General features: G+C 42.9%; 5 protein-coding genes across 9 annotated transcripts in view; 2 read left to right on the forward strand and 3 right to left on the reverse strand.

The window, feature by feature from the left end:
- syne1b (spectrin repeat containing, nuclear envelope 1b) overlaps positions 1 to 1361 on the forward strand; it is a gene marked incomplete at its 3' end in the record, with an annotated part of 68307 nt that extends 66946 nt beyond the window's left edge. For both annotated transcript variants that reach the window (XM_084013896.1, XM_084013897.1), the window contains one exon: positions 1124 to 1361. In XM_084013896.1, coding sequence (XP_083870022.1) covers positions 1124 to 1361 — 238 coding nt within the window. The remainder of the gene's footprint in view (positions 1 to 1123) is intronic.
- Positions 1362 to 2277: 916 nt separating this feature from the next.
- ccdc170 (coiled-coil domain containing 170) lies at positions 2278 to 5570 on the reverse strand. 2 transcript variants are annotated; one of them, XM_084013900.1, is made up of 8 exons: positions 5485 to 5570; positions 5140 to 5322; positions 4673 to 4975; positions 4304 to 4504; positions 4057 to 4230; positions 3670 to 3912; positions 3246 to 3449; positions 2278 to 2540 (listed from the first exon to the last, which is right to left on the reverse strand). In XM_084013900.1, the coding sequence occupies exons 1-8, from the start codon at positions 5509 to 5511 to the stop codon at positions 2286 to 2288; spliced, it is 1590 nt and encodes a 529-aa protein (XP_083870026.1). In that variant the 5' UTR covers positions 5512 to 5570; the 3' UTR covers positions 2278 to 2285. The 2 variants fall into 2 exon arrangements, with proteins under 2 accessions (XP_083870026.1, XP_083870027.1); XM_084013901.1 differs by having other exon boundaries at positions 2410 to 2540; positions 3681 to 3912.
- Positions 5571 to 6049: 479 nt separating this feature from the next.
- Positions 6050 to 9527, forward strand: rmnd1 (required for meiotic nuclear division 1 homolog). Of its 3 annotated transcripts, none has more exons than XM_084013144.1 (12): positions 6050 to 6186; positions 6539 to 7009; positions 7095 to 7200; positions 7296 to 7371; positions 7516 to 7555; positions 7640 to 7740; positions 7833 to 7939; positions 8007 to 8071; positions 8208 to 8284; positions 8439 to 8559; positions 8633 to 8749; positions 9016 to 9527. In XM_084013144.1, the coding sequence occupies exons 2-12, from the start codon at positions 6596 to 6598 to the stop codon at positions 9046 to 9048; spliced, it is 1257 nt and encodes a 418-aa protein (XP_083869270.1). In that variant the 5' UTR covers positions 6050 to 6186; positions 6539 to 6595; the 3' UTR covers positions 9049 to 9527. The 3 variants fall into 3 exon arrangements, with proteins under 3 accessions (XP_083869270.1, XP_083869268.1, XP_083869269.1); XM_084013142.1 differs by having other exon boundaries at positions 6065 to 6186; positions 6494 to 7009; XM_084013143.1 differs by having other exon boundaries at positions 6166 to 6283; positions 6494 to 7009.
- A 930-nt stretch (positions 9528 to 10457) lies between these two features.
- LOC311016271 (uncharacterized protein) lies at positions 10458 to 14163 on the reverse strand (the record flags this gene model as incomplete). Its single annotated transcript, XM_084013872.1, has 2 exons — positions 10458 to 10725; positions 10806 to 14163. The coding sequence occupies one exon, from the start codon at positions 14161 to 14163 to the stop codon at positions 10834 to 10836; it is 3330 nt and encodes a 1109-aa protein (XP_083869998.1). The 3' UTR covers positions 10458 to 10725; positions 10806 to 10833.
- Positions 14164 to 15323: 1160 nt separating this feature from the next.
- Positions 15324 to 21730, reverse strand: akap12a (A kinase (PRKA) anchor protein 12a; the record flags this gene model as incomplete). Its single annotated transcript, XM_084013873.1, has 4 exons — positions 21341 to 21730; positions 18694 to 18787; positions 15481 to 18572; positions 15324 to 15362 (listed from the first exon to the last, which is right to left on the reverse strand). The coding sequence occupies exons 1-4, from the start codon at positions 21461 to 21463 to the stop codon at positions 15324 to 15326; spliced, it is 3348 nt and encodes a 1115-aa protein (XP_083869999.1). The 5' UTR covers positions 21464 to 21730.
- Between the last annotated feature and the right edge of the window lie 850 nt (positions 21731 to 22580).

Below are 22580 nucleotides of genomic sequence, written 5' to 3' on the forward strand. Positions count from 1 at the left end.
ACCATCTCCCCACCCCCCGTCACTCCGTCATCTGTGACTCTCAGGTCTCCATTCGTGACGTGGTAAGGGGCATTTTGGTAACATGAGTGTAAACCATAGATCATGAATGTTCCTCCCTGGAGTCAGGGAAATACACGCAGACCTGTTTTCTCTTCATTTAAAGAAGTGAATCAACTGTTGTTTCACAGTAGATGGGTGTGAGTAAGTGGCTTTTTTATAAAAAAAAAAAAAAAAATCCTTTTAACTGACTGTGGCTTCTGACCTTCGAGGCTCAAAGAAGACGATGCTGGGATTTCTTGCTGGGAGTTGTCTTTGTAAGAACTGGAAGCAGGGAAACAGGCTAGTCGTTCCCCCTGCTTCCAGTTCTTATGCTAAGCTAGGCTAACCGTCTCCAGGCTCTAGCTTCCTGTTTAACCCAGATTTGAGAAAGAAAGCAAATTAACTCTAATCTTTTCCCAAAAAACCCACTTAAACTATCAAAGAGGCTATTTCTAATCGCTGCTGCTCTTCTTACGTCGGCATGCTTTTGCAGCAGGACTTCTCAAACAGTCCTTTTAGGATGGATCAGACTATCCAGCTGATACTTGCAGCATGCCCTTTGTCTTTGATCCTAACATCCTTTGCAAAGGAATGCAAGCTCACGTATTAAATGTGTTCGTCTGGTACAGGATTGTACCGTCCTGTTGCTTCTGTGACCGTGTTTGTGACTGTGTTTATGCACCCAGTCTCCGTCAGCATGTAGATCAGTGTGAAACAATGTCCCGACATGGCCTTGAACCCGTCGGCGATGTCGTCGAACCCAGCATGGTGCCTATAAGCACTGTCACGCAGTTCTCCTGCTGCTGAACTGAGGTCTTATTTGGATTGAAAATGGTAGACAACACCGAAAACAATGGTGCTTATGTAGAGAGCAATATTAGATTACAGAGCAACTCAAGGGAAGTTTGTTTATTAAATTAGAATAATTGCATTTGCCAGTTGTTTTGGCCCATGATCACACATCAATTGGGGATTCAGACGATTCCGACGACAAAAGCGTGATTTAGTATGTTCCGGGCGATCGATGCGAGGAACTCAACGTGGGTCTGTGCTGCTGTGTTTGTGAATGCGTGTGGGTGAGCAGGTCCCGCAGCGGCGCTGGATCCGCTTCCTTCCCTTCTGATTGGGAGACGGTCCCTAGGTCCTCGTTTCTGCGGCGGGTCTTCTGGGTCGCGCTGCCTCTCCAGCTCTTCCTGCTCCTGTTGGTGGTCTTGGCCTTCCTGCTGCCACTGACCGAGGAGGACTACTGCGCTCAATCCAACAACTTTGCCCATTCCTTCTACCCGATGCTCAGCTACACCAACGGACCACCTCCAGTGTAGACTGGCTGCCAGAGCCTTTCATTTCAGTCTTCATGCATCGGTGTGACATCCTGGAAAGGTCGACCGCGTCGGGAGCAGAAACCCTGCTGGGTCACGAATGGTTCATCCATTTGTACGACAGATCAAGCCTCTCACTATGTTACTCTCTGTGCTGCTGCGTGGTTACGTTGCTGGATGAACGATCCGAAGATCAACCCAGTGGCATATACGTGTCAGTGGATAGCACCAAAGTTAACTGTTGAAACATAGCCTGTGAATTTGCTCGTGTCTCAAACATTTGTAAACCGACAAACAAACAAAAATCATTTAATATATCTTACATCGCAATTATTTTTGTACCCGTGTTTTGGCATGCAGTTCTTATCTTTGCTTTCATTTACTTCCGTCTGACTCTGTGTCCATTTTTCACTTGAATTTCACTGATTCACGTAAGATTCTTTTAAGCCAAGTCGTGTGTTTTTAATATCAAAGCCAGACACATTTTCAAGAGTTTAAGCTTCAACGTCAGTCACCCATGGTTCTTTATACATTGTTGCTGTTTTATTTTTTAACAAATTATAAAATATGACTAGGATTGAGAATTATGACATATAGAACTCTTGTATATTTTGTATGACCGTCAGTATCAAAAGTATAACAGTTCAGGATTATTTAACATAAATATGAAATATGAATAATGTATGTATATGCGACCATCAAAAACAATGAATGCCAAATCCTCATGTTCATATTTGTCTTTTTATTTAATTGATTTGAAAGTGTTACATGTTAACTATTGGTTCAGTGAATTGTTGGTGAATCACAAATAAGACAACATGGTGTTTGATACATTATTACATACTAAGGTCCGTTTTCATATACTTTTTGGACCACAATGATACATTTATATTTGAAGTGTAGTTGGCTTAAGTATAATGTATAAATCTAGGCTTCGTGAACGGGACCTGCATCCCCGAGATAAGCAGACCTGGAGGCAGAAAGATCAGAGGAGGAGCTGTCAGGGAGGTCCTGGATTTGGGGGAGATGAGGCCTCTGGTGAGTAGGACAATGGTGGTGGTGATGGTGATGATGAGGGTGAAGAAGGGTCTCCAGTGATTTGATGATTTCATAATTTGGAAGAGCCAGGGCTGAGACATCCACACCCAACATCTGGGAAATAACCATCCGGAAATCCACCAACTGAACAACAGAGACAAAAGAATATTGGGTTTTATTTCACAGCTTGTTGTTTCTTTGCAATCGATAAAACAGTTTCTGAAACTACATTTTGTTGAAACTCTACGCACAAAAAATATATGAACAAAATATTAAAAGCAAACATCTCATTCAAAACTATATACTGAAGTGCAAAAAGTATAAAAGGCTAAAACACTACCATAAATATAGACTATGATCACAAATGCAATGGGGAAACAAACAAATGTTTTTATTTTCAACTACTTTAACTGAAGATGTCATGAACAAAATACAGTATATTGTGATTAATTGCCCTTCATTGTTGTGCTCATCAAAAAAAAAAAAACCAGAGTCATATTAAAAAGTGTTCAAGCTCTGGTTTCTAAGTGATCCAGCTGTTCCAGGTGTTTTTGCAGGGGTATGGGTGCAGGTGATCAGTAATTAAGTGTGGTATTTAAATAGCAGCTTTTAGCACCAACGCGTAGGCTTTTAGTTTTAAATTATTTGTCTAATGTACATAAACTTACAAAAAAAGTTAGTTAGTATAAAGCAGAAAATGTGCTTATGGTTTAACATACCTGGTCAATATTATTTCAATAATTGCACCACAAGTGCCTGTTTTTGCATAAAACTAAAGGCATAATCTGTAATAAATATCACCACATCATTTTAAACTCTTTAAAGCGTTCCTGTTCACCGTGGCCTCACCTCCGTCTCCCTCTCAGACAGCTGAGTCAGGCTCTGTCTGAGGGTGCTGAGTTGCTGCCCGTCCTCTCCGGTCTTCGTCTCTCGGCGCTGCAGGTCCGAGCTCACTGCGTTGAGCTTCTTCTCCACCTCGGCCTTCCCGTCCACCAGCTGATCCAGCCTCTTTTTCTGCTCCTCCGTGCTCTGACTCTGTTCCACGACTTTCAACTTGGCACGTCAGACAGAGGTGTTCAGTGAGTCATTTAATGGCCTTGTGCGCTTAAAAAATATATACACGCAGTTGTTTTCATAACCAACCTGCTTTACATAATAGGTCCTCCTAAGTACTCCTCCTTTCACACAGATATAAACACAAATACGTGATAAATTATGAGGTGAAAATGCCCCTGGATTTCTTTGTCGGGGTCTGAACCCCTCTACCCTCTACCTTGAGCTCACTGGTGTGGGACAGCTGGGCCTTGAGCTCAGTGTTGGACAGCTTGGTAGCCTTCAGCTCTCCTTGGACACGCTCCAGCTTTTTCTGCAGCCTCCTCGCCTCCAGGTGAGCGTCGTCTCGTTCCACAGCCAGCGCTGACCGGCTCCTCCTCTCCTCCTCCAGATCTGACACCTTCTTCCTCAGGAGCTGGACGTGGAGTCCTTTGCTCTCTAGCTGGTCTTTCTGCGACTTAAACTGTTGGGAGAAGAAGTTTTCATCACTGTTGAAATGAAAAGAAAAGTGTTTTCTTCATAGTCGTCATATCACTGTCATATAATTGTTTCAAGCCCTTTTAAAACACAATAATAAAATCAACAGTAATTTCACTCTACAGCCAACCTTCCGCTGCAGACTGTAGGTCAGACTTTTGCTCTCCACCAAAGCAGCAGCCTCTTGTTTAACAAGCTGCTCTGCACGAGACGAGATGAGCTTCAGCCTCATGTCGAAGCCTAGATCCACAGCAATACTGTCAACTCTCATGGTCTCCGATAGCCGCTCCAGGAACTCGTCATACTGTTGAAATAAAACACAAGTCCCAAAGGGTGTTTCCTGTAACTGGAGCTCATTTTCTGCTGACTTTACTCACGTGGAGTTTGCCGCATCTCAGCCCGTCGTGATGCATGTCTGAAGCCAGCAGCTCGGCCTCCAGACCTCGCAGTCTCTCCCTCAGGTCCTGGACTCGCCGCTCTGCAAGCTGAGCCCTCTGCAGTGCACTGTGCTGGAGCTCTGTCCGCTCGCTCAGCTCCTCGGAGACGTGACGCAGCCTGGCTTCCATCTCTGACAAAGACTGCCTCCGAAAAACATGTAGTAAGGATGCTATTTATGTCAGATGTTGTAGTACCACTTGAATACATGCAAAGGCAAATGTGGAGAAAGTAACTAAATGTATTTACTCAAGTGTTGAGCATTTGCTGTAAACAATTTAATGCCAGAAATCCCTCCTCTGATTCCTCACCTTATTGCAGAGATCATCCAGTTTGTGGAAAACATCTGTCTCTGTGGGCGGGACGACGCTCTCAGCCTTCCCCTGCAGAACGGCTGCCACCTTGTTCAGGAACGTCTGCAGTTTCTCCTCAGCTGCCCGGGTCTCTCCTTGGCTTGACTGTAGCTTCCTTTCAAGCTCCTCCGCCTGTTTCTCCAAACAAAGGGACTCTCTTCTAGCTGCTTCTATGACTCTCTTGCTGGCCTCAAGCCTCTCCATTAGAGTTCCCCTCTCCATCTCAACACTCCTCCTGCCCGCCGCCAGGTCATCTAACTCCTGAAGGAGGTAAAAACACCACATAGTGTCACAATGAAGGCAAATGTTAGATATGAGACAACGTCCTGGAGAAAAAACTGCACATCTGTGTTGTAGCTAAGACACAAAGGTGTATTCTTAGGGGGACTTGGGACGTGATCGACCTTTGGTAGACCCAGACCTACCCCTCTGAGTGACTGGAGTGCTGCTGCACTGCCGGCGGCCTTCCTCCTCTCTCTGTCCAGCTCTGCCACCAGCCTCAGCACCGTCTCTCTGCTGGCTTTACACTCCAGCTCACAGGACGTCACGCTCTCATCCAAAACAGCTATTCTCATCTTCAGCCTCTCCCTCTCATGAGACTCGTCCACCTTATAATTAAAAAATATTTAAATTCTGTCGGCTATATTTTTACATTATCGCTATTAAACACAATTAAAACCTAGTCAATATTAGGTGCAATTCAGGTCATGCTCAATAAATAATGTGTACTTTAAAAAGAAGTTAAATTAATTTCTGATGTGTTGGCTTACCTCATCTGAGTTTTCCATAACTTCCATAATCACAAGTGTTGCAGGGCGAGTGATTCAGGAGAGACTAGCCTCTGTTTTGGTTTTAAGAAGTCTCCTGGCAACACCAAAGACAAGCTATACCAGGCTTCACCAGAGGGGCGCTGTAGCAGTGAGAACGCCTGACATCGAGGCATCACTTTGAGCCTTTAGAAGTTGCCGGCCATCGTTAGTCACAATACAGGGATTACATCTAGACAGTTGAATCTAGTTTCCACTTTTGCATTGCAAGTGTACCATTTATAGTCCAACAGCATCCTAATGTAGTAATTCCACATCTTTCAGCTCCTCTGAAAAGGAAGCAATGCCTTCACGTGACCTCTTATCACATGATAACTGAGAAAAGTAAACAAATGTGTGGGAGGACATGCGACAGAGGTTTTAGGGCTACCAATGGCATTATTTATTTATTGTATTGTCCCTCTCCGTTGACTAGCTGGCTCACCAGCAGCCTGCCAGTCAGAGTTCTGGGCAACTGTATGACGGTATTACGTCACCACAAACAGGAAATGAGCGGTAAACAAAACTATTAGCACACACGCCTCCTCCTCGGTGCGCGGCATGCAGGTCAGTGTGGCTGCGTTCACGTGAAGGTGTCACCGTCGACTTCCGGCGCGTCGAGTCGCGCTTTAAAAACGGTTGAATCGCATCTTCTTCCATTCAGAGGTAAGCTAACCCGCTAACGGCTACACATCGGCTAACGTCACACACCGACTTGTAACGTCAGCAGCACGTTAGCACCTCCTTCGATATGTCAGTTAATGTACGTGAAGTTCACGTATAGACTGTAACGTGTTTTTACTGTGTTATTTATGTAAAATGTCATGAACAGACAGCTAGCCGGGTATAGCTAGCTAGCTAGCTTGTAGTCAAGGTCGGTCTCGCTTGTTTTGGCCCCTATTTGTGTATCAACACTAGATCTAAGACGTCTGTAAACGTGTATTTAAACGTCCATACATGTCTTTGGTTACAGATTGTGTAATGCATACAGACTGGAGTGTGACGTCATCTCCTGCAGGTTCGCGAGCAGCTGTTCCCTGTGTGGAAGCTCACCTGCGCAGGTGTCTGCGGTAAGATGCTTCTCCGGACCTTGTGGTCCAGATTGGGGGGCCAGAGGCCCGTAGAGAGGAACACCATCTGGATCTGTGCCCGTCTCTCCCAGTCCGTCCAACCACACAAGTGTGAATCCAGAGCCGGGACTCTCTGGGACCGGTCTGCCCCGACCGTCTTTACCCACGTAAACGCTGTCCATCAGCAGCAGCCGAGACACGTCCTGCCTCCTGCTCTGTGTGTATTTAAACGTCCCAGCACGGCGATGGCTGGGATGCTGAGGAACTGTGGACAGAAGCGTTTTTATTCGCCCGAACTCGTGAAGTCGGTGTTGAAATCCAGTTTAAAACCAGCAGCGGTGCCTGGGAAAAGGGTCCCCAAGGGACCAAGGACAAAACAACCATCCAGAGCCAACCAGCCCGCCCTGTACGTGGACAAGGTGATTCAGCCCCGTTGTCTCATACATGGCGTTGGTAACGTGCTTTTTGTTTCAGCGATGAAATCAAGGCTGTGTTTCTCTGCAGGATATGATGCAATGCATCGCCTTTGCAACAGCAGATCAGTATCATCTCCCAACGCTTTGCCACGACTTGATGAGCCACGGCTTCCAAGAGATAGACTTACCAAGAGGTGTTTGAATACATTCCCTCCCATGTTGAAGCTTTCCGGGGAATCACATGTGGCGTATGTGGAGCAGTTTATAACGTGTCACGTTTTCATGTCAGATGCATCAAACGTGCTGGTGATCAGCACGGACATGGCTGCGAAACCCGATGACGATGCTGTGATGTTCTTCTTCAGGTAGAGACAACATATTCTGCTTTTAAAGTGCTTCGTCTTACGATTCATCTCGCATGAATTCTCATGTTAAATTAGTTACAATGACTGACGGTCCGTGGTAGTACTGACAGGAATGGTTCTGACTATCTTCATCTGAAATTTCAGGGAAGGCTCAGTCGTTTTCTGGAATGTTGAAGAGAAAATGGTAAACAAACTGTATATATTATATAAAGTAAAGTTTTTACTTCTCTACTGTAGCAAGACAATGTTCTTTTTTTTGTCTTTACAGATGAAAAAGGTGTTGAGAATATTGGAGCATCATGAGATCCAGCCCTATGAAGTAGCATTAGTCCACTGGGAAAATGAAGAGATTAACTACGCTGTTGGAGAGTATGTTGATGATCACTCACTCACAGTAGTTGGTGTTTCTGTGTACATTCAGACGTTTTTTGGGGATCTGATTTAAAATCTTTATCCTACAGGGGAAACACAAAGCTTGAGCGCGGCAACTTCATTCTGAGTGACAGGATGGATCAGCACGAAGCTGTTCTGGAGAAATTTGCATTTTCAAATGCACTGTGTTTGTCAGGTGAGAAACCACGAGGATTTATGTCGTTGTGTGGCAGCACGAGTTTACCGAATACTCTCTTTTGCAGTGAAGCTGGCCATATGGGAGGTCTTTCTAGACGGCTTTGTAGAGTCAATTCAATCGATTCCAGAGGTACAGTGGACACTTAACGGCAGGCAGACGTCGTTCTGAATAATTGATTCTCAGAGAAGGTTGTTTGTTTGTGTGTAATGCAGACCAAGCATCAGTGAGCCCTAATGCTAACGTCCTTATCTATTTATTCCCTCAGACGCTGAAGTCTGGCAAAAGAGTCAAGTTGTCCTCAGCAGAGGTTATGAAGAAAATAGGCGAACTTTTCACGTTGAGGTAAATTCTTCTTTTCTTTAAATAGCAGCTGGTTTACATTCAATTCTAAAAGGTGTTTGCAAATTACTGTGAGAAGCATTATATGTCTGCTGTTGTATTTTCAAACTCTGGCGTCTGTTTAACACCTCTTGCATGTACGTCCACCTCTGATAAGACACTGTATTAACCTGAGGTCCGACCTGCTCATCACACCTGATTTCTACTGGGACCGAGAAAACCTGGAGAAACTTTACGACAAGACGTGCCAGTTCCTCAGCATCAACCGCAGAGTCAATGTAAATAAAGCAGCTCCGAAAGAACAAGGTAGTAATGTGGAGACTCGTGCTGACACGTTGCTTGTGTGTCTAGGTGGTGAATGAGAAACTGGAGCATTGTTCACAGCTGACGGATTTGATGAGGAGCCACCTGAGTGAGAAGCACAGCTTGAGGTTGGAGTGGATGATAATCATCCTCATTGCTATCGAGGTGAGGAGATAAAAGAGTGCCCTTTTGTTGTTAACCTTTACTCGTACAAAACTTGCAAACACTTACTACTGGTTGGTCTACTTGAATTATTCATTAAATCATAATGCAATCTGACTTCTCTGATGAATTTTTGTTTTAAGCGTATTTGTTGTATTAATTATGCATTCTCTTTAGCAGTTAAGGATACAAACGGCCTTTTAGGATAGATAATATTCTATCTATATACTAAATATATATATATATAGATTGTTTTTTTCCCCTTCCAGGTCATGTTTGAACTTGCAAAAATGATCTTCTAAGCTGCTCCTCCAACAATGCACACATCTCTCCAGGACACTGGGAGCTGCAAAGGAACAATGGTGCACTTTACAGAGGTACTATGTCAGTGATATGTGACGATGTTTTCTGGAAGAAACTGCAATCGTGAAGCGGACCAGAATATTTTTTGAATGTCTTATTATTGCTGTTACACAGTATATACATTTCAACGACACACAAATACTTTTATTTGCTGTTTTGCTGAAGATCATGGCTGAAACCAAATGGCATCAGTTGTCCACGCAGTAGCGTTTTTGTTTGCCTATGAATCGTTTTAGTATGAAAGATGCTGGTTTTTAAAGGAGGACGGGGACTCACTTCAACATTATTCTTGTGACTGCAACATGAGCAGTAAGAAAAAACAGAAAACAAAATGTGCTAATTCATTCAAATTTATTACGTTTGGGAACTCCAACTGTGAGTGCTGTTATAAAATATGCAATAAAGTGTTTTAAAAGTTTGTCAGTTATGTTTCTGTGTTTTGCATGTAAATTATGAGCTCATTTATTATCAGTTCAGTAAAATGTCTAAAGCTAACTTTGATCACCAGAAGTTTCACTATACAGGAATCATTTGCATTACAAAGAAGTATTTCAAATTTCCAAGTATGAATTTATTCAAATAAAATAATATATAAACACTGGTAAATATATTATAATTATATAAACACATAAATCAGCCTTATATTTTGAAATTTGTCAGTAGTCAACGTCACAGATTAGCAAGAATCTTTCATAAAAACCCAGCTGACACCTGAAGAGCCTATCATCACCATCGTTGAGGCTTACACACAAACAGCTGCGAAAGTAAAAGCTGTGAGTAAAGCTGCCGTTGTTTAAAGTTTTGCCGATTATAATTGAATTAATCATACATATGCAAAGATCAATTCAACTTCAAATAAAAATAAATGTGTAAATATATATATTTTTTTCTTTTTTTTAAACAAAGACGTGCCATGCTCTTGTCATGCTCTTATTTTGAAACCTGCGTATCAAAATGAGCACATTTCTGCCTGTGTAAGCATTAAAATGGTTATGTACAAGATAAAATACAGCAATAGCAATATGCTCACTAGTATGCCTGTTCTCTACCTGCATAGATCTTATGGTAACATGTATTGAAGTGGAATGATTAAACAAAAGCAGAGTGACAAAACACTTTATGAACACCGATGATACATGGTAAAAGCTGTGAAATATCTAAATATACTAATAGCATCGTATTGTCTCAAAAGAACTTAACATTTCTCCTGTGCCCAGGTCATATACATTATGTATTAATGTTTATAATACTTACAATAATGGATGCGAAGCACAGAAACTGTTGAAAAAAATGCTGACTTACCCTCTGAGTCATGCGTTAATCTAAGAAATACTGACGAAGATGGATCTTCGCAGAAACATAATTTATAATCGAAAAGACCTTGCATGACCTCAAAAAATGCATTACAAAGCCATTAGATTAATTGAAACTGCATGATGGATCTCGTTCACTATCAAAATTCAATAATCACACTGCATGCACCCTGAGTCCGGCTTTGCACTCTTCCAGTTGATGCTTCTCCTAGTAGATCTCTTCCGTTTCCTTTAGTGTCCTTCCCCCTCTGTCTTTAAAAACGTCTTACAAACTTGAGGGACTCAATTTTTCATGGTTCACGCCTGAAAGAAAAAAAAACAACATATATAACATATTAAATCAAATCTTGCAACAACAAAAAACAGTAATGGGAGAGGCTTACCGGCTAGTGACGCTGAAGTTGGGCGACATTAATTCCCCTCCATCGTCGTGACACTCACGCTTTCAGCTTCGGGATGCTCGAGTGCAACTGCAAAATCCTCTTCGCTGTCAGTTCCACATGTTTCTACTGTTGTGTGCATTTTCAGTTGACTTTTTTGTTCCTCGTTCTTGGACTCTGCAGCCGCTTCAACCTCCTCTTCAACTCCTGCCTTTTCCTCTTGTTCGCTTTCTGTCTGAGGTTCGAGAAATTCCTCCACCTTAAGAGGGAACACCTCTGTTCCCTCTTGAGTGCAAATGTCTTCTTCGGCATCCATCCACACATCCTGGTCCTCGTCTTTTTCCTTAACAGGCCCTCCTGCTTTTGTTTTTTGGTCGCAGGCTCCAGAGAGTGCCGTTTGCCTTACTGGCTGCATCGTGTCCTGGACAATGAAGGTTACGCTCTCTGTTGATCCGATTTGTTCTACCGGTTCCATCACTTGGTTGCTGGCAGCCAGCAGGACAGTTTGGGTCACAATCATGGCTCTTTCCGTTGAATATAAGTTTGTTGCTGGTTCTGTGGTTTCGGTTGCCTGCACGGCGTCCTCCGTTCGCTCTATCTGTTTGTTTGGCTTTACGGGTTCTGCCTCCTCTTCAAATCTGTCCGTTGAAGGTGGTGGGGAAGCCGATTCCTTTGCTTGCACACTGGAGGTTACTCCCTCTGTTGATTCGATCGGTTCTACTGGTTCCACCGCTTGGTTGCTGATAACCTGCAGGATGGTTTGTGTCGTAATCATGGCTCTTTTCATTGAATCCAAGTTTGTTGCTGGTTCTGTGGTTTCTGTTGCCTGAACAGCGACCTCCGTCTGCTCTGATGGTTTGCTTGGCTTTCCCGTGTTTTGGGGGGCTAAAAATCCAAGGTTACGAGGTGGTGCAATCGGACTTTGGATAATTCGTGCTCCTTCGTGGAATATTTGATTTGCTTTGACCTCTTCTGCTGCGACAGCTGCTTCTGATTTTTCCTGTTCAACTTTAGTTTTCTCCAAGAGGACTTTTTGATCACGGGTTGAGATATCTAAACTTCCTGGAATACCAGCTGTTTGTGTGAGATCCTCGGATACTTGCTGTTCAGTTGCAGAGACATTACTGATGACAGTAGGTGCTTCATCTAGTCTTTCCCTGGATGTTGCAATACTACCTTCCTGGTCCAAGTTGACACCCACTGATTCAGGCGCCGTCTCTGGTAAATTTTCCTTCACATGTTGAATAACTTCTTGAATGGTCACTTTGTCTTCCTCATTAATTAATTCTTCTTCAGTCTCTGGATTTGCAGTGAGATTATCTAACTTTTTTAATGTTTCATGGCAAACGTCTAAGACTTTTTTGAATTCTGTTACCTGTACTTCTAGTGTGTCCACAGTTTTCTCAGCTAATTCTATGTCAGCATTGACCACCTGTACATTAATTCTGTAATTGTCCTCATCCACTACTGATGGCACTTGCATCATCACAACCACTCTGCCTTCCACTGCTGTCTCAGCCACATCATCGTTCACTAATGGTGTGGCTGTCTCGACTTCCTTCTTGAACACTAGTTCGCTTGATCCTCTTTCTACCAAGGTTTCAGTGATGGGTGATGTGTTCTCGATCAGAACATCAGGTATTTTTGCTGAAAGCTCTTTATAATGACATATGACTACTTGTGCCACTACGGCATGCTCATCTGCAGTCTTTATGTCAGTGTTGAGAAATTCACATTCTTTTTCTACCTCAACATTGACTTGCACTGCATTGAGATGCACTTCATGTTTGGGTTCATTTCTAACTTCAGCATTGTCAACACAAGGGCTTGGGATGAACGTGGCTTCAGTTTTGGTTTCAGGTACATTATCTTTTATATCAGATGGTAATAATTGTGGTTCTTGAGCATTTTCTGTTTTGACAGCTTCTACTGGTAGTTTGTCTTCTGCCTTAACTTCAGCTTCCTGTTTGGGCTCATCTGTAAGTGTTTCCACTGCTGGAATATCCTCTGATATGACTTCCTTTTCAAGAGATAGAAGGCTACCCGCCGGTGAATCTGATGTTGGTGCTTGAACAGCCTCTAATATTTCTGGTTCTTGACCATCTTCTTTTTTGACAGCTTCTACTGGTAGTTTTTCTTCTGCCTTAACGTCAGCTTCCTGTTTGGGCTCATCTGTAAGTGTTTCCACTACTGGGATATCCTCTGATATGACTTCCTTTTCAAGAAATAGAAGGCTACCCGCCGGTGAATCTGATGTTGGTGCTTGAACAGCCTCTAATACCTCTGGTTCTTGAACATCTTCTGTTTTGACAGCTTCTACTGGTAGTTTTTCTTCTGCCTTAACTTCAGCTTCCTGTTTGGGCTCATCTGTAAGTGTCTCCACTGCTGGAATATCCCCTGATATTACTTCCTTTTCAAGAGATAGAAGGCTACCCGCCGGTGAATCTGATGTTGGTGCTTGAACAGCCTCTAATATTTCTGGTTCTTGAACATCTTCTGTTTTGACAGCTTCTTTTACTGGTAGTTTTTCTTCTGCCTTAACTTCAGCTTCCTGTTTGGGCTCATCTGTAAGTGTTTCCACTACTGGGATATCCTCTGTTATTACTTCCTTTTCAAGAGATAGAAGGCTACTCGCCTCTGAATCTGATGTTGGTGCTTGAACAGCCTCTAGTACCTCTGGTTCTTGACCATCTTTTTCGACAGCTTCTTTTACTGGTAGTTTTTCTTCTGCCTTAACGTCAGCTTCCTGTTTGGGCTCATCTGTAAGTGTTTCCACTACTGGGATATCCTCTAATATGACTTCCTTTTCAAGAGATAGAAGGCTACCCGCCTCTGAATCTGATGTTGGTGCTTGAACAGCCTCTAATACCTCTGATTCTTGAACATCTTCTGTTTTGACAGCTTCTTCTACTGGTAGTTTTTCTTCTGCTTGAACTTCAGCTTCCTGTTTGGGCTCATCTGTAAGTGTTTCCACTACTGGGATATCCTCTGATATGACTTCCTTTTCAAGAGATAGAAGGCTACCCGCTGGTGAATCTGATGTTGGTGCTTGAACAGCCTTTAATACTTCTGGTTCTTGACCATCTTCTTTTTTGACAGCTTCTACTGGTAGTTTTTCTCCTGCCTCTACTCCAGCTTCCTGTTTGGGCTCATCTGTAAGTGTCTCCACTGCTGGAATATCCTCTGTTATTACTTCCTTTTCAAGAGATAGAAGGCTACCCGCCTCTGAGTCTGATGTCAGTGCTTGAACAGCCTCTAATACTTCTGGTTCTTGAACATGTTCAGTTTTGGTTGCATCCACTGGTTCAAGATTGGCTTCAGTGAGAGGCATTATCTCTTCCTTGGGATCATCTGTAATCATTTTTTCTCCTGGCACATTCTCTGATATCACCTCTGTTTCAACTGATTGAACACTTCCCTCTTCTGAATCTAATGCTGGTGCTTGAACAGCTTCTAATATTTCTGGTTTGTGAAAATATTCAATTTTGGAAACATCCACTACTGATGGCACATGCATCACCACAACCACACTGCCTTCCACTGCTGTCTCAGTCACATCATCTGTTTTCACTAATGGTGTGGCTGTCTCGACTTCCTTCTTGAACACTAGCTCACTTGTCTCTATTTCTACCAAGGGTTCAGTAATGGGTGATGTGATCTCCATCAAAACATCAGGAATTTCAGCTGAGACCTCTTTGAAATTACATATGACTACTTGTGCCACTACAGCATGCTCATCTGCAGTCTTTATCTCAGTGCTGGGAAATTCACTTTCTACCTCAACACCGACTTGCACTGCACTGAGAAGGACTTCATCTTTGGATTCATTATTAACTGCAACATCGTCTTCACAAGGTGCTGGGGATTTTTCTGTCAATGCAGTCTTTTCTAGGAGCTGAACATCACTTTCTTCCGCATTAATTGAGGAAACGCAAACTGTTTGTAACTCGTCTGTGACTTCAGGTATGTGATATTTGAGCTCAGCCCCACTATCTTGTGGAGTGCCCTTTGTTTTCTGATCCTCAGCTTTCTCTAAAGAGTGATCCAGTTGTGTCACAACTTCACCGCCAAGTCCATCTGTAACTGAAGCAATAATATTGTCAATGCTTGGTTTAGGAATGTCTTCTAACAATATTTGCTTTTCAAGGATCTGAGTACTACCTTCCTCAATAGATTGTGTGACTTCAGCTTCTACTTGTAGTTTTTCTTCTGCCTCAACGTCAGCTTCCTGTTTGTGCTCATATCTAAGTGTTTCCACTACTGGAATATCCTCTGGTATTACTTCCTTTTCAAGAGATAGAAGGCTACCTGCCTCTGAATCTAATATTGGTGCTTGAACAGCCGCTAATGCCTCTGGTTCTTGTACAGTGTTGATAACATTTGCATTGTTTTCTGGCTCAACATTGACTTCTGTGAGATGTTCTGATGTCTGTTCTGGTTCATCTGTGATCGTTTCTGAAGGTGAAATGCCCTCTGATCTTACTTCCTCGCTTGGTGATTGAATGCCGCCTTCCTCTGAATCTAATGTGGAGGCTTGCACAACTTCTGATGCTTCTGGCTCTTGAACATGTTCAGTTTTGGAAGCATCAAGTGACTGAACAGCCTCTAATACTTCTGTTTCTTGAACAGTTTTGATAGCATTCAATGGTAGTTCTTTGGTTTCTTGCTCATCACTGACTTCAGGTACCGGCACTGTTTCTTCTTTGAGTTCATATGTAACTGTTTCGGCTGTTGATGTGTCCTCTGATATAACGTCCTTTTCAAGTGATTGAGCACTACCCTCTTCTGAATCTAATGTGGCAGCTTGTACAGCTGCTAAGTCTTGTGATTCCTTCACCTCTATTGTTGGCTGTTCTTTATCCTCAGCTTGAATCTGACCAGTCAAGTTGTGCACCATCTGATCCTCCTTTTTTGTCAGAGATTGGCCTTCCTGCTCCATAGCCCCATCGGTAGTTTCATTTGTTGCTGATGAGTCTGCTTCTTGAGAGTTCAGTTTTTGGGTCTCTGTTTCAGTTTCATATTCCTCAACTAGAGAACCATCATCTGGGGCAATTTCATCACGTCCGGGTAATATATCTGTAGACAGAGCCGCATGTCCCTCAGATAGACATTCCACCAGATGATGACTCTCATCAATACTTTCTAACTCTTTCATGCTTTCTTCTGGATTTGTAATGTCAACCTCATGTACTTCATCTACAGACATGTCAGCGGTGTCAAATTCCTCAGTAGGAATGGATACAGTCTCTGTGGCAACAGAGTTATTGACCTCAGGTACGCTCTCTGTTTGTACGGTAACTGCAAGTTCGTTAACTGCGTCCAGCAGTTCAACACGGAGACCTGTGTCGATTTTAGTTGCATCGAATGTTCTGTGTTTTTCCAGAATTGTTGGTTCTTCCTCTACACATTTCTCCAGTATTTGTTGTGAGACAGAAACAACTATTCTTTCAGATCTTGGTTCATCCGAACAAACTGGAACTGCCTTTGGGCTTACGGAGATAGTTTCAACAACCTGATGCAGAAGCACATCTGTTTCCACAAAGACATATTCTGCTGGAACTGGTGTTGTGTTGCCAGATGTTTTCGAAGACTCTGAACATAACTGGGAAACTGCAGAGATCATCTCAGTTTCATCTGCCAGGGTAATGTCTAAAGGCTCTGGTGCAGTAACGGCCTCAGATGTGATCTCTATCAGGTCCTCCGCTATAGTGTCATCTCTGGCTGCCTCCTCAGTGAATGACGCTGGAGTGGCCTCCTCTGGAATGTCACTGAGTTGTTGTTTATTGATTGAATCTGTAAGATCATCAGGTTCTTCATTTGTAGCAGGGGTTTTAGATGCCTCTTTAAATGCATCATCATTGTCTTGGACATTCTTTGCTTCAGTTTGCAGACCGTCACATGGCAGGACTGGTTCAGTCGTCTGATCAAGGAGGTCTTGCTCATAGTCTGCTTCCTTGGGTTTATGACTTTCTAGGTCTGCCCCTGTTTGTATGTGAACCTCTGTCTCAACGGTATCAAACTCAGACAATGGAACCACAGCTGGAGTGTCAGAGTCTTCATCATCGGAAGCTGCATCCTTATCAGCCTCATCTGAGGATACTTGGTCGTGCTTTTCAGGAGACTTCCTTTTTTTTCGTCCTGGTAGGAGTTTCTTCATTGAAAATGACTCATCTTGATTAACTTCACTATCGGATTGTGCATTGTCTTTGGTTTCATCGTCATCCTTGGCTTTCCTTTTGGGGGTGACAAGTCTTTTTAGTGATTTCCATGGTGAAGCTACATCACCCTCTGAAGGACTTCCTGCTTGTTTGGGGGAATGGGCTACCATTTCATTCACCTCATTTTCTTGGCCCCATTCCCCACTATGTTTGGATCCACCATCTTGCTTCTTCATATTTTTATCTATAGTTTGAGGTGTTTCTTCCTCTGAGTCTGACGTTTTTCGGCTTCTTCTCCTTCCAGATCCACACAAAACCGACTCCCATGAAACAGATGAGTCTTTTCGTTTTTTGCCTTCTTCTGTGCTGTGATCTGATATTTGCCCACCTTCGCTTGGTTTTGGTTCCTCTACTGAAGGAATTTGTGTCTCCTCATTGCTCAAGGAGGATTTCTTCATTCGCTTTTTCGGAGTCAAAAGTTTTTTGAAGGAAGCCCAAGCACCATCCTCCTCTCCTGCTGTCTCCACAGAGGGTTGTGCACAACCTTCTTCGTTCTGATTCTCAGCCGACTCGGCAGATGATAGGAGATGATCTGAGACATGTTCTCCAGAGTCTGACAGCTTTGCATCACTTGATTTCCTGCCTCTTTGTTTTTTGGAAAGTTTCTTCAAACTAGACCCTGACAGCAGCCTTTTTAGAGGACTAGCTGGAACTTTGTCCTTCTCTTGAGAACTTAGAATTTCGGGGTCGGTGACTGCAATGGTTGATGCATCAGTCGTCTGAGCTGTAGATGGGATCTCCTCTTTAGGTTCATTTTCTTCAAGTTCTTTCTCAACTGCACCTGCCTCAACACCCCAACTAATCTCCTCCATATCCTGTTGTTGGTCTTGTTCAGTTCCTTCTGTCTTCTCCCCGACATCTTTTTTGCCCATGTCTTTCAGTTCTTTGTCAGTTTCCTCATCTTCGGCAGGCTTTTTTTTCTTCCGCAGTCCAGAAAAGATTCCAGTTGTAAAAAATCGTTTAATTGGAGATACGACCACTTCTTCTTCAGGACTAGGTGGTGAATTGGAAGATGGCTCTTCTTCGGGTGTGGCATCCTGGTGTGCGTCTTCTCCTCCAGGTGAAGTTGTAACAGCATGTGCGTTATCGGATTCACCTTCCTCTTTAGTTTCTGTTGTTTTCTCCTCTGCATTTTCTAGAAAGTCCTCCGCTGTACCATCTGTCAGGGTAGGACATGTTGTGGAATCATTATCATACGTCTCCTGTGCTGTCACGTCAGTATTCTGTTCAGCATTTTCGCATGTGGTGTCCTTTGCAGTATCCTCAACGTCTTCTGGTCTGTTTGGTTCGTCCTCGTTGGTCTCATTGGGGACATCTGTATCCGAGCCCTTCTTCACTGTAAATTTCAAACCAATGTTGCTGAAAAATCTCCTAAAACTTTCATTGATGTCATTCTGCTTTGCATCCATTTCAGTAATTTCCAGGGATGCATCTTCATTAGCATCAGCTTCAGTCGGTGATTCCTTCTCATTCATTTCAACATTTTCTAACGGTGCTTCTTCTTTCAATAGCTTTTTTGTGACTGGAACATCTTCGTCCGGTAAAAGGATAGCTGAACCAGGAAATAAATGAAATATTAATATATGTTAAATGCAAGAACTGTAAGTCTAATTATTGAGACAAAACTCTTTCAGCTGAAATCCATTAAGCAGTTATAATAATAGAGTACCTACCCTCTGCAGTGATTGCATCCTCACAGATAACTTCTGCTATAGGGCTGTCTGCTTTTCCATTAAACTCGGAGATATTCCCTTTGTTTTTGAGAGGCTGAAACAAAGCACAGAACTTAGAATGCACCTTTGCTTTTGTGGTACAATGGTATATCAATTAGTTGCCTGATTTTGGAGATATTGGTTGTAGAGATTCCTGCCTTGATTGATTGAAATTATTTATCGACACATGTCCAAAGATAAGCATACACATGTGTTGTAGCGAAAAACCTTCAACTACATAATTTCTAGGTCCATTTCAGCTAAACTATCTTTCTAAAAAACTCACAAGTGTAGTCCCAGATGAAAAGAAGTCCAAACAGTCTTTAATCCAAAAGAGATGTTTATTAGCCAATACAGGATCCAAACATCACGGGTTACCCCGGGGTAAGAGCGCCCGAGAGCCCCGTGTCCTCGGTTTATATGTTGTTGAACCCAGGATTCCACGCCCATGTCAGGTTGCCACCCACACCTTTTCTACAAATCAGGATCTTATTTTCCTAAAAAACAATGACTGTCATAATATCCCCACCCATCATTTGGCACTCTCCCAGTTGTCACAATTTGGTAGGGGTTTTTCCCCATTAGCTTCCTAAAGCGTTCCTAAAACACCTCTCCTCACTGTAGCAGGCCTCAAGGCCATTCTGACACAATGGTGTACACAGTTTGTATGGACTCATGAACCCAGGTGCAGGGCCTTTAAATCACAGCCTGTCATGGTAACTTAGATATCCTTATGCTGCAGAAATAATTAACCCCTTAGCCACTACACATGTCCAGTGTGTCAAAAGGATAACACAAAAAAGCCTGTATCCTCATTTCCATTGTGGTCCCTTTCTTTTGACTTGATATGGCACTCAGCTCTACATTTGAAAAACTCAACAGAAATGTCTCTTTCCAGAAATCATGACCCAGTTACTCAAGATAATCCACAGACCAGCAGAGGGTCATTATAGCGCCAAATAGTCCTGTTATATTTTCGAGAAGACAGAAATCCCAACAGCCGATATCTCCAAAACCAGATAACTCCCACCAAAATAATTAAGACTGATAAACAGCACAACATGCTCAAATAAGAGCTTCCTGAAGGCAACGTGACTGAGGGCGGTCCTCCGCCTTCTTTGTTATGCTGTCACTCACTCACCACGCCTTTCACATTTGACACACAGCCCCGTAACCATGAAATATATATGAAAGTGAAAAATGAAAACAATGTATTCAAAAGAATCCCAGTCTCAAAATGATATTTAACCTGAAATATCCAAACTTTCAAAACTGTTGGCCCTGATTTAGCTCCATATGCTCCAAAGTCCGGTCTGTGTCGGGGGGTTTGTGTCTTACAGTTAAACAACCCTAATTGTCCAAATCTCAAATCTTTGAGCTAGATTAGTTGGGAAAGTCTGAGCAGGGAAAGGGGACAAGAAATGTGAAACACAGTAATTAAACTACTATAAAGAAAGCCGTTCATAAGGCACCTGCTAATACCTTAACACACACAGAGCAGTAATACACTGTAATATTTTTGATGAGTCACGTATAGGGCATTTAGCATTTGAAGCCACCATTTCCTTTTTTTAAAATGCGACATAAGTCAAATGTTCCCAGCTAATAAAGACCCAGCGTTTCCTCCATAAATGTAGAGATACCTACAGTATACACTCTGAAGTGTAACAGGACTGTATGTGGAAAACATCAGGTGGCGTAATGTGATTACGTGTAGCTGTGAGCTGATTTTTCCAGTCAAAAGTTCAACATTTTTCACGTACACAGTAAGGTGCTGTGAACAGGCATCACTTTGTTTTCAGTCTCCGTGAACCTAAATGATTAACTGACCCTATATGGACCCTATCTTTACTGGTTTACTGGCAATACAAATTTAGCATATTTTGGATAGAAAAGGTCAGATTATTTGTATATTATTGTTTTTTACTTATTTACTTGAAAACTTAAGTCATCAGACTTTATTTTAAATGGAATGACCAACCGTGGCATACTTCGCCCCTCATTCCACCCAAAAATGCCACAAAATCTTATAAGCTGCAGTAGTTTTTCACTCTTGCAGTCCAGCGCTGTCTAGTTGACTTCCTGCTGCCCGACCAGGTGACGACGCTGACTAATCGATGTTGCCTTCTGCAGCAAAGAGGTAATTCCATCTCTGCCCTCGGGACTTCACTCGGGTTCCTCTGAGAGGGAAAGGTCATCTTCCCTCCACTGTTTCCTTCCATCTACACTCAACGCAAAGCTTTGCTGCATCAAAACAACAAGTTCGACGGGATCTTCAGAGGTGCACTAACTGCAAGCTGACTTGGCCTCGAACGACCAAAAATCACACATTTTCAACTTTTATGTTTTGCCAGTGAGATTGATTGTGATGTCTTAATTCTGCACCTGAATAAAGTCACTCATTCAAATGGGACAAGGGCTTTTTAGGGGTTAATAGAAATATTGGCAAGCAACACCTTCCCTGTCCTGACAACAATAACTCCCCTCCTCAGCATGTTTATGACACACAACCACCACCAGGCTTTATACCACATCAGCACATACGAAGAGGACAACTCAGATAAGTTTGTAAAGGTCTTATGTGCATCTGTGGGACGTGAGTTGATACCTTGTCTTGGATATTCGCCTCAGCCTGAGCATCATCCACGTTTCCGCTCTCCTCCTCCTCCTCCTCCTCCTCCGCCGCCGCATCCTTCTCGTCCTCCCGCTGCGCAGACTGAGCGTCTCCCATGATCGGAGCTGCAGCGCGTCACTGTCGGCGGCGAGTGATGCTGATATCCCAAAATGTGCACCGGGAGGGGAAAAGCAATCCGGTATAGCTCCGCTTGAAGCGGTCAGTCCTCAAATGCAGCCTTGGTGTTGGAAAAAGGTCCTCCAAACGCCTCCCTGCAGGATCACATGCCGCCTATGAGCCGAGCCCGGCCCGGCCCGGCCCGGTCCGGCACGCCTCCTGCTGCATCACAAAAAAAAAAAAAAAAAAACCTGCAGAGAAAAACACAACGCGTCCTCAGATGACAGAGGCGGACGTCACAGCAAGGAGCGGGACGTCGCAGGGGTCTGTTTCCCAGGTCCATGCAAACCCACCCAAAACAAACAATGACAAGTGGTTTTTATTGTTTTCTATTTTAGATACTAATATTCCATACATTGTCTCAGCTGGTGTGCTGACATGGAATTGCCCTGTTGCTTGTCTGCATCCAGATTTCTCAGTCTATATAATTAAATGTCCAAAAAACAAACTGCATGATGATTAACATGAAAGAAAACCTCGTGAGCTTAAATAAAGTTAACCTCTTATTGTCATTTCGGTTTGTTCGTGCACATATTGCATATAAAGGTCGTTAACTCTCCTAATCAACTGTAGCTTAACTTGATCCTTGTTTTTTAGGGAGATACAGTCTGACTGATAAGTGATGCATTTTAATTAGGAGGTTTTTATAACTGGGACATCAGGTGTCCTCGTGAACAAGGTGCATATTTGTCCAATTTGTTTGTCAGTTGTGTGTGTGTGTATATATATATATATATATATATATATTCTTCATCTGTAGATGAAAGGGAGTTTTTAATTTGGGTTCCAGACTTTGTGACTCATGTGATTTCAAACTAATGCTGTTTGATAGTTTATTATTCCACCCTTCAACACTTTTTAAGCTATCTGTGGACATGAAGGAGACACTTTTCTGCAATGTTGAGAACAGACTATACTTTTTTTTGTTTGTTTTTGCTTCATATTTGGAAGGTTCCTTTTGGGCCACAAACATAAGGACTCATTGGAAAATAATGTTAATTTGGTTTGGCGGAGAATGCATGATCCAGCGAGTGTCATGTGTGCAAAGCTGCTGCTG

Source organism: Eutrigla gurnardus, assembly GCF_963514095.1.
Source record: "Eutrigla gurnardus genome assembly, chromosome: 7".
Taxonomy (NCBI): Eukaryota; Metazoa; Chordata; class Actinopteri; order Perciformes; family Triglidae; genus Eutrigla; species Eutrigla gurnardus.